Below are 15,888 nucleotides of genomic sequence, written 5' to 3'. Positions count from 1 at the left end.
AATATAATCAATAACATGTATTTCTAATATTTTAATTATTCTAATTATGTCTAATCATTAATAATACACATTATTACTGATATCACTGTCATATATTACTTATACTTATCATATACTGCTAATAATTACTAATAATTTAAGTTGCTTTCAATAAGTAAATAATGTCCATCAGTCTCGAAGAAGACCACGGCATCAGGGAGGCAATATCATGACCAGCACATGAATTGGATTTGAGTGGGGGTGGGGGGACTATGCTAAGTCACCAACCTCACTTTCTTCTCCAGAGCCATCTGGGTCCAGTGGCCAGTTATGAATCAAGACAATTGGAGATGACCCTGGATATGAGACAATCAGGGTGAAGTGACTTGCTCAAGGTCACACAGCTAGGAAGTATCTAAGGCCACATTCAAACTCCCATCTCCTCCTGACTCCAAGACCAGTGCTCTTATGCATTGTGCCACCTAGCCTTTTAGCAATTACAAACAATATAAGTTATTACTAATAATAACACATATAATATTAATATTACTAATATAAATTGTTACAAATAAGCAATAGCTACTTATAATTATCATTATATTTATTATTTCTAACAATATAAATTATATCGAGATTATAATTACTTGAGATATTTATTATTGATACTAATTATTAGTCATGCCAATTATTACTAATAAAATACATTATTACTACTATCAATCATGGGACAATGGGAGCTGATTGACAGTCTTCAATTCCGGTGGCCTCTACTGATTTTGGACTTCTCTGGACCTCTCCATTGTTTTCCTTCCTCAGAAAACTCATCACTGAGAAATCTCATTATCTTGCAAGACCCAGTGGAGTTGGTCCTCCCTTCTATTCAGTCTGTGACTGGAGGGCAAGATCATGGGCTCCAGGGTTCAGCAGAGCCTATTCCCCACTTTCCACCATCTACATACATAGCCTTTGGACTTCTCTATCATGCTCCCCCTAGGGTACCACTGCTCCCTTCTCATTCAGTTCTAGTGCTTCCACCTGTTCAGCTCCCTTTGCTTATGAGAGCACAGACTGTCTTATTTTCTACTTATATTTTATCCCCAGGTTTGTCACATGGTAAGTTTTTCATAAACCTACTCATTTACTAACTGATCATTCATCTAGGACCCACTATGTGCTGGACATTGTGATAACTGCTTTAAGAGACTTATACTTGGGGGGGGGAGCTAGGTGGCACAGTGGATAAAGCACTGGCCCTGGAGTCAGGAGGACCTGAGTTCAAATCCGGTCTCAGACACTTAATAATTACCTAGTTGTGTGACACTGGGTAAGTCACTAAACCCCATTGCCTTGAGAAAAAAAAAGACATACTTGGGCCCCACTCTGATGAAATGATGATGTACTTGGGTCTGGGACATAATGAAGTCTATTCCCCATTGGTCTCTTTTTAGAGGGAAGTGGTAGGGGTAGCTATTGGTCAGAATGCAGCATGTTTTGAGATGTAATTGCTTTCTTTTTTCCTATTAAAAGGATGATTCAAGGGGAGGAGGTATGCTGAGAAATTACTCTGCCATAAAGACAAAAGTCTAATATTAGTAAAACTACAAAAACTTCACTTTTTAAATTCGCAAATTATAGGATAATTCAGTGTTAGTGGAGCTGCAAGGGAAGTTAGGCACTGGAGGTCATTGGTGGGGAGAATGGAGGGTGGCACAAATATTTTTGCAATGCAGTTAGAGAACTGGTTCTGTTTTTAGTATTTGATTCTAAATATATAACTTCAGAAAATGTATTGCCTAGTGTGGGGGTACCCATTACAGGGGTAGATCTTATGAACTGAGGTGGATTACTGGACTACAATGGGTTAAGTTGATTTAAACTTAACTTAGAACCAATTTGGTGATTGCTGGGATTGAGGGGGGCTGCCAAGTTGCCTAAGGAGAGGCAATGGAACAGTCCAAAGCTTCCATGCCAATTGGTAATGGGATCATGTTTGTAAGTGGTTACTGAATTTCTATAGAGGGCAGACACCTCAAACAAATTATGTTATATAATAGGCAACATACTATATCAAATTTTATTTCTACTTATATCAAATTATACTTAAATACCATGTGATAAATGAATTTTGGAATATGGAGTATGAATTTTCCAATTTAGTTCCCATCTATATGGTTCTGGTCTTGCTGCTCTCAAGTGGTATGGCTTCATTTAAATATTTTCCATATCCTATATGAGCTATATGAATAACAATATATTATACCAATAATATATTATTGCTCCCTAAGAAATGACAAAGTGGACAGAAAACTGGGAAGATCTCTATGAACTGATGCAGAGAGAAGTGTGTGGCACCAGAAGAAAAAGGCATGTGCTGACACCACCACACTTTGTTTAGAGTTAATTTTTTTATGTTAAGGATTTTATGTAAAGTATTATTCCTTATTTTGAAAATTTATTTGGCAGCAAATGGCATGAAATGAGGATTCACAGAATCTTTTTTGTTGTGATTTGTTTATAGAAATGTTCTCTTTTTTGAGTGTTTAAATCTAGAATTTTTATTTCATTTATATTTATTCAACAGTTTTGTTGGTAGTTTTTTAAGTCTATGATAAAAAGAGCTTAAAGTGATCTCCCCCAGATACCAAATAGACCAACCATATGAGGTTAACCTCCAAAGGTCAGATTTCACAAGGGAGGGTATGCAGAATTGGGTGGTCTGCTTCTTTACAGTAGCTGCAGGCTCAGTCTAGAGCCTTCTCATCAGAGGAGCAAAGATCAGAGAATGACTTTTTTGGCTACAGAAACTCATGAAACTATTTCTGAAGGTCTGCAGTAGCTGTGATCTGCATGGTAAGGAGAAGGCCTACTAGACAGAAATCATAGCCCCTAAAGGGACAGAACTTTCTTAAGGCTAACAAAGCACTTTCCAGAGGGACAGAGTCAGAGGTCCTGGTTTCCAATCCTGCTTTGGGTACTTAACTCTGACCCAAGGCAAGTTACTTCCCATCCAGAGGTCTCAGTTTCCTCATCTTTCATATGAGTGGATTAGACTAAATGATGTCTAAGGTACCTTCCAGCTCTACATGCTATGGACATGTAGGCTTCTATTTCCTGTAAAATGTAGGAATTGATCTTATTCACTTCTATGGTCCTTAAGTCTATGATTCTAAGTCCCAATCTTCTTTCAGAATTTGCTTTGGAATCTCAGGGCATTTATTTTATGATATCTTGATTCTTGATCCACTCTGGGCCATAGTTTTCAGATCTGTGAAATAAGGACTAGAGAGGACCTGGGAGACCCCTTTGAGTTACAAGTCAATGATCTAGGAACCTCAGGACCTTTCAGCATATAAAAATGAACAAAAGGTGCCCTTTCTCTGAGACATTTGTGCCTGACCTGTGGTAGTCTTTCAAGCTCATTTTGGTCTGGTCAGTCACAGTTGGACACACTTTAATTTGACTCCAACATAGTGATGTCATTTTGGTCACCTTTGAGAATGAAAGACAATCATTTCCACTGTTTATATGCATATATATAGGACTCATTTCCATGTTTTCTCCCCCATTAAATTGAAAGCTCCCTGAGGGCAGGAAGCATATTTTTGCCTTTCTTTCTGATCCCACTAACTCAGCATGATGCTTAGCATATAATCATTAATAAATGCTTGCTGGATGGCTAATATGGAAATATATTTTATATGATTTCCTTGCTTTCCAAATGATGTATCACATAGCTGGGTCTTCTCAATGGGGAGAGGTAGGGCTGGAGGGAAAGAATTTGGACCTCAACATGTAAAACAATGAACAATAAAAAGAAATAATAATAAATAAAAATAAAAACAAATCACATAGAAAAAAATGATTAACTGCTTGTTAGCTGTTACTTTTCTTTGACGTATTTCTTTAAGCCAATGATCAAATGAGATAATATAATTAAAGGTCTTTGCTTCCCTCTCTCTCTACACACACACACACACACACACACACACACACACACACGTCAGTTATTAATGCTATCTTTATTATGACCATGACTGCCAAGATGGAGCACATATATAGTAGTGGAGAGTCAGCTTCAGAGCCAAAAAGATCTGGGATCAGGTTCCATTACTAGTTGTGTGATCCCAGTTTAGTTGCTTCATCTTTCAAGGCCCTAAGCAAGTCTCTCAGGATATAAATTGAGGATCAGATGATGAAATCTGGAACAAAAAAAAAATTTACTGCTGCTATTGCTGCTAGTAGTTCCAATTTCATTTTCTGGTGCCTTATATGTGAGGTCACATGTGAAACCATTTTTGAAACTACCAAGACAACCCCTCTGATTACTTCACTTCCTGGCTGGACCATTGCTATGGGCAATTCAACTCAAAGACACTCAAAAAATCTCACCAGAAGAGGGGAAGATGTGCAAATATGAATTTGTCCCCAGAGCAGGACCCAAGACTAGTTGCAAGAAGTCAGTTTCCCCATTACTGTGAGTTTGGCAACCAGGAAAGGTGCTCCCTGGGAAGGACTTGAGTTGGACTCAAATAGATTTCCAAAACCTGGAAATTTTCCCCCCCCTCTTAATTATTTCCAGTTTATTCTGCAAATAATTTATTTTGTATATACTTATTTGCATATTGTCTCCTTCATTAGATTATAAGCTCCTTGAGAGCAGAGAAGGTCTTTTGACTATTTTGTATCCCCTGCATCGATATGACTACTCTCCTTGGTACAAATAATATTGGGAAAGGGGGAAATAATTCAAGCAAGGTCATCTCTGTTTTGGGCATGGAAGGTTAGTCAGTCTGAAGACCTACATTTACTATCTAGGTAACCTTCCTCTTCCTGGACCTCAGTCTCCTCCTATGAAAAGTGAGTGGACTTTGATTCGGGTACACTCCAAATCAGATCCAGGTCAGGGCATCTGAGGCCCATTGGGACTTACAGGCCGGAGAGCTAGACTTGCTCGAGGAATCACTTGTGAAACTCTGCCGGGAACACTCATAGTCACTGAGGGAAGCTGTGCTCTCCGACATCCGGGAAGAGTCCGAATCGCTGGTTGGGTCATCGTTCACCGAGCGCTTTTCATCATTAAAGGGCATTTTGTTTCGTTGTCTTAGGGTTAATGGAGACACCTGCACAGACAAATAGCCTCTGAATCAGTTTTTTGGTGCTGAGCAGAGTTGCTTAGGGAGGGTGCAAGAATAATAAGTCTAAATATAGAAATGTTTTGCATGACTGCACATTGATAACCTAGTAGTTCCAATTTCCATTGTCTTCTGAATGAGCTGGTTGGAGAAGGAGGAAGAGAGAGGATTTGGAACTCAAAGTTTTAAAAATGAATGTTAAAAATTGCTTTTGTATGTGATGGGGGAAAGAAACTAAATAAGTTCAAAAACTTTTTGAAAAAAGAATAATGAATCTAGCATATTTTGATGGTTGGAGAACCAAGGCTGGAAGAAAAGATCACTGAGCCCACTGCCCCAACACAGAGATACAGAATTTTGGACCTAGAGTCCAGAAGACCTGGGTTCAAAATCTACCTGTGTGACCCTTGGTAAGAGGTTTAACCTCTCTATGACTTGGTTTTCTTATTTACCAAATGAGGAGGTTAGACTCAGTGGTCTCTATTCTAAAGTCCCTTCCAGTGTAAATTCATAATCCTGTTGTTCAGTCATTTTCAGTCATGTCCAACTCTTTGTGACCTCATTTGAAGTTTTCTTGGCAGAGATTCTGGAGTGGTTTGCCATTTCCTTCTCCAGTTCATTTTACAAATGAGGAAACTGAGGTAAACAGGATGAAGTGACTTGCCCAGAGTCACACAGCTAGGAAGTATCTGAGGTCACTTCCTAACTCCAGGTGCAGTGTTCTATCTACCATGGCACCACCTATATTAAAGTCAATGAGGTTCTTCTGTTTTGCAAGATTTCTAGGGGAGATTTCACAAGTGACCAGTGAATTTACTCACAGACTGAGTTCTACTTTAGAGTTGAGCAACTCAGATGAACATCCAGGGGCTCTCTGCAACAAGAGCAACCACAAAAGGAATATCTGCCATTTAAATGGTATGCAAAGGATTTTATATGCTTATCTCATCTGATCCATGCAGTAATTCTGGGAAGTAGGGGCTATTTTTATACCCATTTTGCAGATGAGGAAACTGAGTTTTGGTGACTTGTCCAAAATCACAAAACTAGTGAGTGTTTGAGGAGGATACTCAGGTCTTCCTAACATCAGGTTACCTTTATGCAAAAAGACAATAACCAGGGGCAACTAGGTGGCACAGTGGATAGAGTACCGGCCCTGGAGTCAGGAGTACCCGAGTTCAAATCCGGCCTCAGACGCTTAATAATTACCTAGCTGTGTGGCCTTGGGTAAGTCACTTAAGCCTGTCTGCCTTGCAAAAAGGTAAAAAAAAGGTCTCCTCATGATGTAGAGTCAACATACACCCGCTTACACTGGTCAACAATCCAGAAGATCACAAATCTATCATGCTGGAGACCACTGCTGGGTGGGGCCAGTCAATAAATCAGCTCTGTTGGGTAGGGCAATATGGAGAAGGGAGAAAGGGAGCCATCTGGTAGTTTCTGATTCCCATAATTCTCACTAAACCAAATGCTAAGCTCAATTATTTCTACCAACTAAAGACATAATGTTAAAGCCTTCTAAATTCCCCTATCCTGGGGCTATGTAAGTCCCAGTTCTACCCAGCTTGTGCAGTAAACAAAATATTATCATTTTAATTAACATTCATCCCCAGACAGGGACACACACAGGATGAAGTGATTTCAATCTCTGGTTGGCTGTTTATAGTTCCAGGCTTCATCTGCCATTTTGGTAAAAACTCAACACAGAATAGTGGAAAGGAGATTGAATGTAGAGAGTCAGAACACCTTAGAGTTCCAAATTTATCCCTTCCTAAATAGATAGGGGCACTGGCCTAGAGCTTCAGTTTCCTCATCTGTAAAAACAGTAGAGAGAGGACTGTGTGCTGTGGCAGAGTTCTGAACTTGAAATCCAAAGACCTGGGTTCAAATCTCAGCTCAGTTACTCACTTCCAATGTAATCTTGAACAAATTCACATTTCTGAGTCTCAGGACTAGATGATCTTTCATGTCCCTCTCCCTTCTGGTTCTAAATCTTATTATCTTTCAACCTTCTGATATGATCTGTCAAATGGAAATACTCCGGAGAGTTCCCAGCTGTGATGACTCAAAGTCTCAGTTGGAAAGGATCTCTGAGGAGTACTATGTCCAGTCACCATTTGAATAACCATTCTCTCTACAAGATCCTGGAGAAGAGTTCCTCCCACCTCTGCCTGAAATGCCCCAAAGAACAGAAATGTCAACACTTCCTTGGGCAGTCCATTCCACAACCTCTGGATGGCTCTCATGACAACCTGCCTAAATTTACCCCTTGTATCATCTACCTACTAGTCCAACTCATACCTGCTAGGGCCAGGCAGAATGAGTCTAATCCTTCTTCCATATGACAACTCTTCAGTTCTCCAAATATTTGAACATAGTCAATAAGATCCCTAAGACTTCTCATCTTTATAGGCTAAGCATCCCAACTCCTTCTAAGGATCCTCAATCAGCATGAACCATTATAATCAGAACAGAACCCATTGCTCCAATGTGCTCTGACCAGAACACAGCAGGACAATGACCTCCCTAACTCCTGGTCACTGCGGCTCCCATAATGAGGCCCAGGAATGAATTGGCTGCCTTGTCATTACTATCCACTCAGACTCTGATCCAAGAATGCCCTCAGATCTTTTCCTGAGAAAACTACCATCCATTCATACCTCGCCCCATCTTGTACCTGGTTTGTTGAGTTTTTAAACCCAAGTTCAAGGCTTGCTATTTATCCTTAATGAACTTCATTATTTTGTTCTATTCAGTGATTTGGAATCCTGACCCTGACCAACAATTTTAGCTATGTTGTTATCATATCAGTCATTTCAGCCACGTCCAACTCCAATTTGGAGTTTTCTTGGAAAAGATAGTGGAGTGCTTTGCCATTTCAAGATCAGTTATTCCTTCAAGATTCAGCTTGTGCTGAATGAAGTCTTTCCTGATGATCTCTACTTATTGCTAATGTCCATAGCTACTTTGCATTTTTTCTGTAACTTCTTATTTTCACTACATTCGCTCCATTAGAATGTAAGCTTCTTGAGAACAAGAAGTATCTCCCCTTTTTTCTCTGTAACCCCAAAGCCAGATATAAAACAGACAATGAATAAATCCGTGTGTATTGACTCATAGTGGATGTTTAATGAATGCTTGTTGAATTAGATTACTATTATATTATCTAACCTCTAAGTCAAGATTTAGGTCCTGCCTATGATACAGTCTGGTTGTATGACCTGAGGCAAGTCATTTTCTAGAAGTGGCAGAGAAGGTGGCAAACTCAGATGTAGTGCGGGGGGGGGGGGGGGGGGGGGGGCCTTATCTGGGAGGGCCCTATTCCAGTAAAATCACAGGGTCAGCTCCTATCCTGAATATTAATGATAAGTTAAACTTAAGAAAAGTCTCCAAGAAGGGATCTTTATAACTATGAAAAGAGACCTTGGAAAGATATACCACGAAGTCCAGGGGCCAAGGGCAAGGAACCATCAAAGGAAGGGGAAAGACTTTGAGTTGAGGGGGCACTTGGGAAAGAATCTTTCCTTGGTTTGTGGAGGATGAAAGGGATGGGCAGTGACAGTGGTTCAAGAAAGGAAAAAGAACATCTTAAAAACCCAGAAGAGAGCAGTATAAGGTCATAAAGGGACACAGGCAAGCAGGCCAGGAAGCAGGAACTCCCTGCTGTGTTAAACTTTATTTTCCCCCCTTTCATCTTTTAAAAGATCGTTTATTTTTTCAAGCATTTATTAACTCTTCCTCCTGCTGTCCATCAATAAACAATCAGAAAAATAAAAAGAACCCCTCATGACAAATATGTTTAGTCTAGCAGAGGACATTCTCACAACTGAGATGTTTGTAAGCATTTAGCAGAGTGATTGGAATAAGTTTAATAAATGCTTGTTCACACATATAAACACACAGGTCAATTAGTATACTTTTTAATAAAAAGCTGGACATAACAGAAATCTTCTTTTTCTCTCCTTTGTATATTGAAATGCTTGTCTTCTGCTGCTCAGTGTTTGTCTTTAAAAAAAGAAACTTTTGGGGTCAGCTGGGTGACATAGTGGATAGAGCGCTGGTCCTGGAGAGGGAGGACCTGAGTTTGGACCTGACCTCAGTCACTTGATAATTACCTGGCTGTGAGACCTTGGGCAAGCCACTTAACCCCATTAATAAAATAAAAAAAGAAACTTCATAATGTGAAAAGGAGTTAAAACAGGAAGAAGGGGAAAGAGAAGGAGCCATAGTCAGAAGTAGGGAAGAAATTCCAAGAGAAGAGAGCTTGGAAGTTGGAGGATTAAAGACTAGAGCCAGTCTTATGTCCCAAACTGGAGGAACCTAGAAAAGGTAGGATTACCTGGGTTTAGTCACTGAGTTAATGTGTGAGGCATCTATGATATTAAAAGGGAGGGAGAATGAGTTGGGATTATTATTTGCGAATCAAATGAGACATAACCTCATTCACTCAGTGTTTACTAGATACCTAGAACTGAAGTAGGACCTGGGTGGTATCAGAGAAACTATTTTGGTCCTTTTCAGTAAATTTCAGAATTGGAAAATCTCCCAAAAGCCATATCAAATCCATAGCAAAGCAAGAAGCTCCTTCTGTAATGGCATCTACTGCCAGAGAAGGGGAACCCTCTACCTTTCAAATCAGTCTGTCCTATTTTCAAACTTCAGTTGTTCAGTCATTTTCAGTCATGTCCTACCCTCTGTGACTCCTTTTGAGGTTTCTTAGCAGAGATACTGAAGTTTGTTATTTTCTTCTGCAGCTCATTTTACAGAGGAGGAAACTGAGGTAAACAGGGTCACACAAGCTAGAGGCTGGATTTGAACTTAGGGAAGAGAAGTCTTCCTGACTATAGACCCAGGCCTGTGTACTATGGCACCACTAAGCTACCCCTATATGAGGTAGGCATATAATAGTGGTAGTTATTCATAGGCTCCTAGATCTAAACTGGAAGGCACTTCAGAAGGAAATTAATTCAGCCCCTTCACTTTGCAGAAGAGGACACTGAGGTTCAAGAAGGGGTCCAGATCTAAAGCTCGAAGGGTCATTTAGTCTAACCCCTCATTTTATAGAGAATTAAAAAGTGAGAATCAAAGAGATGGGAGAATTTACCCAAGGAAGAAAGTAAAGGAGAGTGACACTGAGCCCTGGTCTTTTCAATCCAAATCCACTGACTTTTCTATTCCCCACTGACCAGAGAAGCTCCATGACAAATGAAGGTCAAAAGTCAATGATTCTTCTCATTATAGATTCATAGAATTCCTCATCTGTAAAATGGGAATACCAACAGCACCTACCTCACTGGGCCATTGTGAGATCAAACGGGATGATACAAGTGAAACATTTCGCAAACTCCGAAATACCAGGTAAATGCCAGCTATTATTTTTACCAGGGTGACCTATCAATTCACCTCCAAGTCTTTGATCACCCACTGAATCATCATTGGCCTAGTTTCAATCAAAACACACCTTCGAATGACTATAACAAATACTTCCAAGGATGTGACATTAATTTCACAAGCTAAGGTTCTGTGTTTCAGACAAACCACAAGTTCTAGAATAGGAAACTTGATTCCAACATTTGAGTTTCTTGGTCAGAGAAATATTTTTTGTCCTTTTAACACTTTATGTTCAATTTTTTTAAGTGGACAAATCCTATGATTTCCTTAGCGTAAGGAATTCCCAATGAGGAAACAGCCTCTACCAATGTGGATCAGTACTTGTGTAGACTGAAGTGGGACTTAAAACTCAGGTCTTGCTGGATCTGGAGCCAGGTCTCTAACTACCTCTCTGCCTCTCATTTAAGATCTGAATGTTTGCTTCTAAAAATATGTTATCTTCCTCCCCCACCCCCCACCCCGGCATAGTCCAATAGATCATCCACAATTTTGATTCTTCTCAGACGGTGATGTTCCATCATTCCTGGCTGGACAGCATTACTGGGAGAATACTGGCCTTTGAAAAAGATGGATTATTCTTTTCCAGGGAACAGACCAAGATTAACTCACCATCACTATCAGCCCAACCTAGAGTTCAAAGAGGCTCCAGAGACCACTGAGTTCAACAATATCACTTTACATATGTGAAAACTGAGTTTCATTCTGAAAGATTGTCTAAGATAGTTTATTTTCCTTATGGATGAAAATAATCACTTCTAAATAATCCACCTCTAATTATTTTGAATATTCCATTTTTACTTATAAAATACTATCACATAACTGCCAATTTGCTTAAATATTTGAATTAAGATACCATTGAGGTTATCTGTTTTGTACCATACCCTAAGGATCACAGGGTCTTTCCTAAAACTTCATGGCCTTCTGGTTGGTCCATGAATAAGACCCCTCTATCTGCTAGTTCCAGACATCTCTCTGGCCTCCCCACTCCCAGGCCTGGGAACGGTCTCCCTGCTTTGCTCCAACAACTGACCTCACTGGCCTCTTCTAAGTGTAACTAAAATTCCATCTTTTACTGGAAGCCTTCTCCAATCCTTCTGGATGCCAATGCCTCCTCTTTCCATTATTTCCTACTTATCCTATATATCACTTGCATTGTATAGATCTGTTTGTTGTAGCCTTTCTAATTAGACTTGCAAACTTCTTGGAGGTTGGGACTAAGCTTTCGCCTCTTTGTATTGCCACAACCTAATATAGTGCTTGACACAAAACAGGTTCAGAATAAAATCTGATTCATTCATTTATTCTTCATCTAATTTTTTCCTGCACCGATTACTCAACCTTGTCCCCAATCCTCAGTTATCTACAACTCATTAAAGAACAGATTTATCACTAGTTACACTGACCCAAAGTTAGAAGGAAACTTAGAAATGTCACCAAATTCAATCACTTTACTTCACCTGTGAGGAAACTGAGACTCAAAAAGAAGAACCCAAATTTATACACTTAAAAAGTTGCAGAGTTCATAGCATCAAATATCTTGAACTAGAATGGGTCTCAGAGGCACTAGTTTGACCCCATCGTTTTACAGATGAGAAAACTAGGTCTAGAAAAGTCAAGTGATTTCACAGGATCATAAAACTTAAGAGTCAGAAGAAGATTCAGAGGCATCTAGCTCAACCCTCTTATCTTATAGAAAGGAAACCAAAGATCTAGGGAGAAATGACTTGCTTAAGGTGATATAGCAGGTAGTAGCAAAGTCAAGATTTGAACCCCACTGTACCTCAAATATTCCAATGCTCCTTCTATTATACCACCAAACAATATTTCCCCTGCAAGCAGATCCAGCCCTGGGCTCCCCTACAGACAGAGGCACACTCTAAAATTTTGGTTTTTGTAAAACTCAAAACAAAATATTGCCACTGAACACTTAGACATCTGTCACAACTCACTGCACCTTTATCAACATCAGAGTAAACGGGGGCTAAATGAATGTTTTCTTAAAGGTTTTGGAAACCTCCCCAAAAGAATTCTGATATTTTTGAAAAGTTTGTTTAATTGGTGCAAAGCCACTCAGTGACATGTTTTTCTGAGAGATAAGGCCTGGTACACACAGATTACCTTCTCCGTATGTACAGCCATGGGAAGGACCTGAGAGTCAGAGGCCTGGGCTTAGAGCCCAGCCCTGCTATTTACTCCCAGGCTGCTTCCCCTCTATGGACTGAAGTTAGACTCAGTGACCTCAGAGGGTCACTTTCAAGTTCTAAAACAATGAATCTATTCCTCTCTGAGCTTCACCAGTGACCTCCAAAGTCCTTGCTGCTCTGCGTCTATGGTGAGATCTGTGTCACCTTGACCAAGTCAAGGGACTATAAAATGTAGGACTGAGACTAGATGACCTGGGAGGATCATCTGGCTCTAGATTTACTCATCTCTAATCCTAAAGAAAACAAAGAAAAGAGATTTTTTCAAAGTGATTTTTCTGGCCTACCTGCAAGAGGAGACTGGGGTTCAGCACTGCTATTGGTCAGAGGACAGGTCTCAGATCATTATTGAGCTAGATGATCACCTCAAGCAACAGACAACACTAGATCACTGGTCAAAGAGAAGTAAAATCTGTTACAAAGAACACTTTTCCCAGTGGGATCTCCTCTCCCTGACAATTCTGAATTACAAAACTGTCCCTTTGGTTCTGTTCAATAGGAGCCTTCACCATCTTAAAGGACAAGGAAAGGATGTGGAAATTTGATGGAGCCCTTCCTGGTGACCCAAACCAGTAGGATCCTGAAAATTAATAACTCCCCATACATCATGGAGACTGCTGAATATCACATCCTAATTTCATTTATCGGGGACAATTTCAAAAGCTTAGAACTGGCTTGTGAATGAAGAAAAGAAATCAGTCTTTCAGGGGCAGCTAGGTAGTGAAGTGGATAAAGCACCAGCCCTGGAGTCCGGAGTACCTGGGTTCAAATCTGGTCTCAGACACTTAATAATGACCTAGCTGTGTGGCCTTGGGCAAGTCACTTAACCCCACTTGCCTTGCAAATAAATGAATGAATGAATAAATGAATAAATAAAGAGATAGATAAATACATAGATTCTTTAAAAAAATAAAAAAAAAGAAATCAGTCTTTCAAACCAAAGAAAGGTAAAGTGCAGCCAGGTCTCCTTATATTAATCAATATTAGATTCTTGACATGCTAAAGTAAAAGGTCCTGCTCTAACTCCTGGTGGGTCAACCCCCTGTGGGTGATCAAAGGGCTAATATGCCTGTATCTCAGAATCTCCTCACTAGAAGGCTCTTGAGAAGTATTTAGCCTAAATATAACAGAAAAGGAAAATGATAAATGTTGGAGAAGATGTGGGGAAACTGATACATTGATACACTGAAACACTGAAACATTGATGCATTGTTACATTGTGAATTGATCAACCATTCTGGAGAGCTTCGGACCTATGCCCAAAGGGCAATCAAACTGGGAACACCCTTTGATCCTGCAATATCACTACTAGGTCTATATCCCAAAGAGATTATTAAAAAGGGAGAAATATTAGTCTAACCCAGAGCAGAAAAGGGATTCCCTTCTTCATGGAATATAGTCCACAACGGATTATCCAGTCATTCTTTCCTTCTTTCTTTTGAGAATTAGAAAAAAATGGAGTGAAGAAAAGGCAGGAGAAAAATTTAGAATTCAAACTCTTATAAAAATGAATGCAAATATTTTCACAAATATGTAATTAGAGAAAAATAAAATAAAATACTATTAAAAAGAAAGGAGTAAAAAGAATCCATTCAGCAAAATTAACCAAGAGATCAAACCAGATCTGACATTTTATCCGATGTGCCACACCAACCATCCTCCAACTCCACAAAGAGAGGAGTTGACATTCTTATATTTCTTCAAGGGGTCAGTTGGGTTCTCTAAAATCAATCAGTCAACAAACATTTATTATTAAGCATTAAGTGCTTAGTGCTAAGTGCTAAGGATATGAAGACAGAAACTATTCAGCCTCTGGCTTCCAAGAACTTGGAGATCTACAGTAAAGGGCACCTCATTAATTCCTGAGGCACCCCATTCTATTTCTACACAGCTCTCAATTTGAAGATGCTTTTCCTTGTAAATGGAAATTCCTTGAGAATAGGGATTGTTTCATTTTTTTCCTTTTATCATTTATTTCTAGGGGATCTTTGTATCTCTCCCTAGCCAAGTTGCTACCTCCTAGCAAAGTGCTGGCACAAAGCAGTCAATTAATAAATTATTGTCGATTGAGCATAATGACCGAGCTTGACCCCAAAAAAGAAATATGAGAATATATTTCCATTTCCTTTTTTTCAGAATTTGGAGATTTGTGGAAAATGGTAAAAATGTCATATTTCTTTTATAACTACTGGTTAGTTTTGCTGAATATAGTCATACACATCCTTGTTTCTTTTTTATTTTTTGTTATGAAAAGTAGCTCTTTTTTGTGGGGGGATATTATTAGATTCAGGGATATATTCAGAAATTAAGATGATATAAACCAAAATGTAACAATAAAATAATTTTTAAAAAATTATAACAATTGTTCTTTAAGCCTCAATGGATCTTCATACAGAGATTTCTACCTATTGGTCATTGGGGTCATACATAAAAGAGTTGGAACTAATATCCTCCTTCCATATGATGGTCCTTCACAGAACCAAGTTACATTTGTGCCTTCTTTAGATCTTCTCTTTTCCAGGTTAAACACCTTCAATTGGTTCAATCAGGTTCCCATGGCCTGGGTGCCCTCCCCTGGAGACTCTCTAGCATATTACAGTTCCATTTTGACCTGTTCCTAACAACCTGGGCATCAAATGTGCTAACATGGACACCACTGTACTACAGATGACATCAAACAAGCCAAGACCAACCCTAACACTGTTTAGAGAAGGAAACAGGAAATAAGCCAGCAGCTGACTAGAGAAGCCAAACAATTATTCCATTTAGGAGTCTTCCCAGATGGTCTTCTCATTCCCAGATATGATGTAATACTGCGATCAGGACTGTGGAGCTGGAAGGCATAAAGTTGCTGAGTTCAGATACCCACCTATTTTACAGATGAAAGTACTGCTCAACTCATAGGAAAGTGACTTACCCAAGGTCACATGGATAATTAATCTTTTAAGTCACACTTTTCAGTATCCAGTTAAAATGCAAATGGCCCAGCTCTTATCAGTATTTAACAACTTGTTTTAAACTGGCTATTTGTCTTGCCCTGCAGGACCTGGGAAACTGGACATAGTACCCAGGCAATTTGGGGAAAAAAGGATAGCAAAATACATAACACAGAAGGTTGAAAATAGGTGTTATTCAGCCACTAATGGCCTTGGGGCAGGTCACTTCACAAGAACATAGGATTTAGA

The 15,888-nt window shown here is 39.4% G+C and overlaps 1 protein-coding gene across 3 annotated transcripts in view; it reads right to left on the bottom strand.

Annotated features, from left to right (window-relative positions):
* The window catches only part of TCP11L2 (t-complex 11 like 2), a 49,209-nt gene that overhangs the window by 31,036 nt on the left and 2,285 nt on the right, over window positions 1-15,888 (bottom strand). Inside the window, exons 1-2 of one of the 3 annotated variants that reach the window (XM_074226763.1) lie at window positions 12,991-13,094; window positions 4,910-5,099 (exon numbers count right to left, since the gene is read on the bottom strand). In XM_074226763.1, coding sequence (XP_074082864.1) covers window positions 4,910-5,066 — 157 coding nt within the window. In that variant the 5' untranslated portion in view covers window positions 5,067-5,099; window positions 12,991-13,094. Of the gene's footprint in view, window positions 1-267; window positions 467-4,909; window positions 5,100-12,990; window positions 13,095-15,888 lie in introns of those variants that run through there. The other 2 variants (XM_074226764.1, XM_074226762.1) reach the window with 2 other exon arrangements.

Source organism: Macrotis lagotis, chromosome 2 (assembly GCF_037893015.1).
Source record: "Macrotis lagotis isolate mMagLag1 chromosome 2, bilby.v1.9.chrom.fasta, whole genome shotgun sequence".
Lineage (NCBI taxonomy): Eukaryota > Metazoa > Chordata > Mammalia > Peramelemorphia > Peramelidae > Macrotis > Macrotis lagotis.
This window is presented reverse-complemented; position numbering and strand designations above follow the sequence as displayed.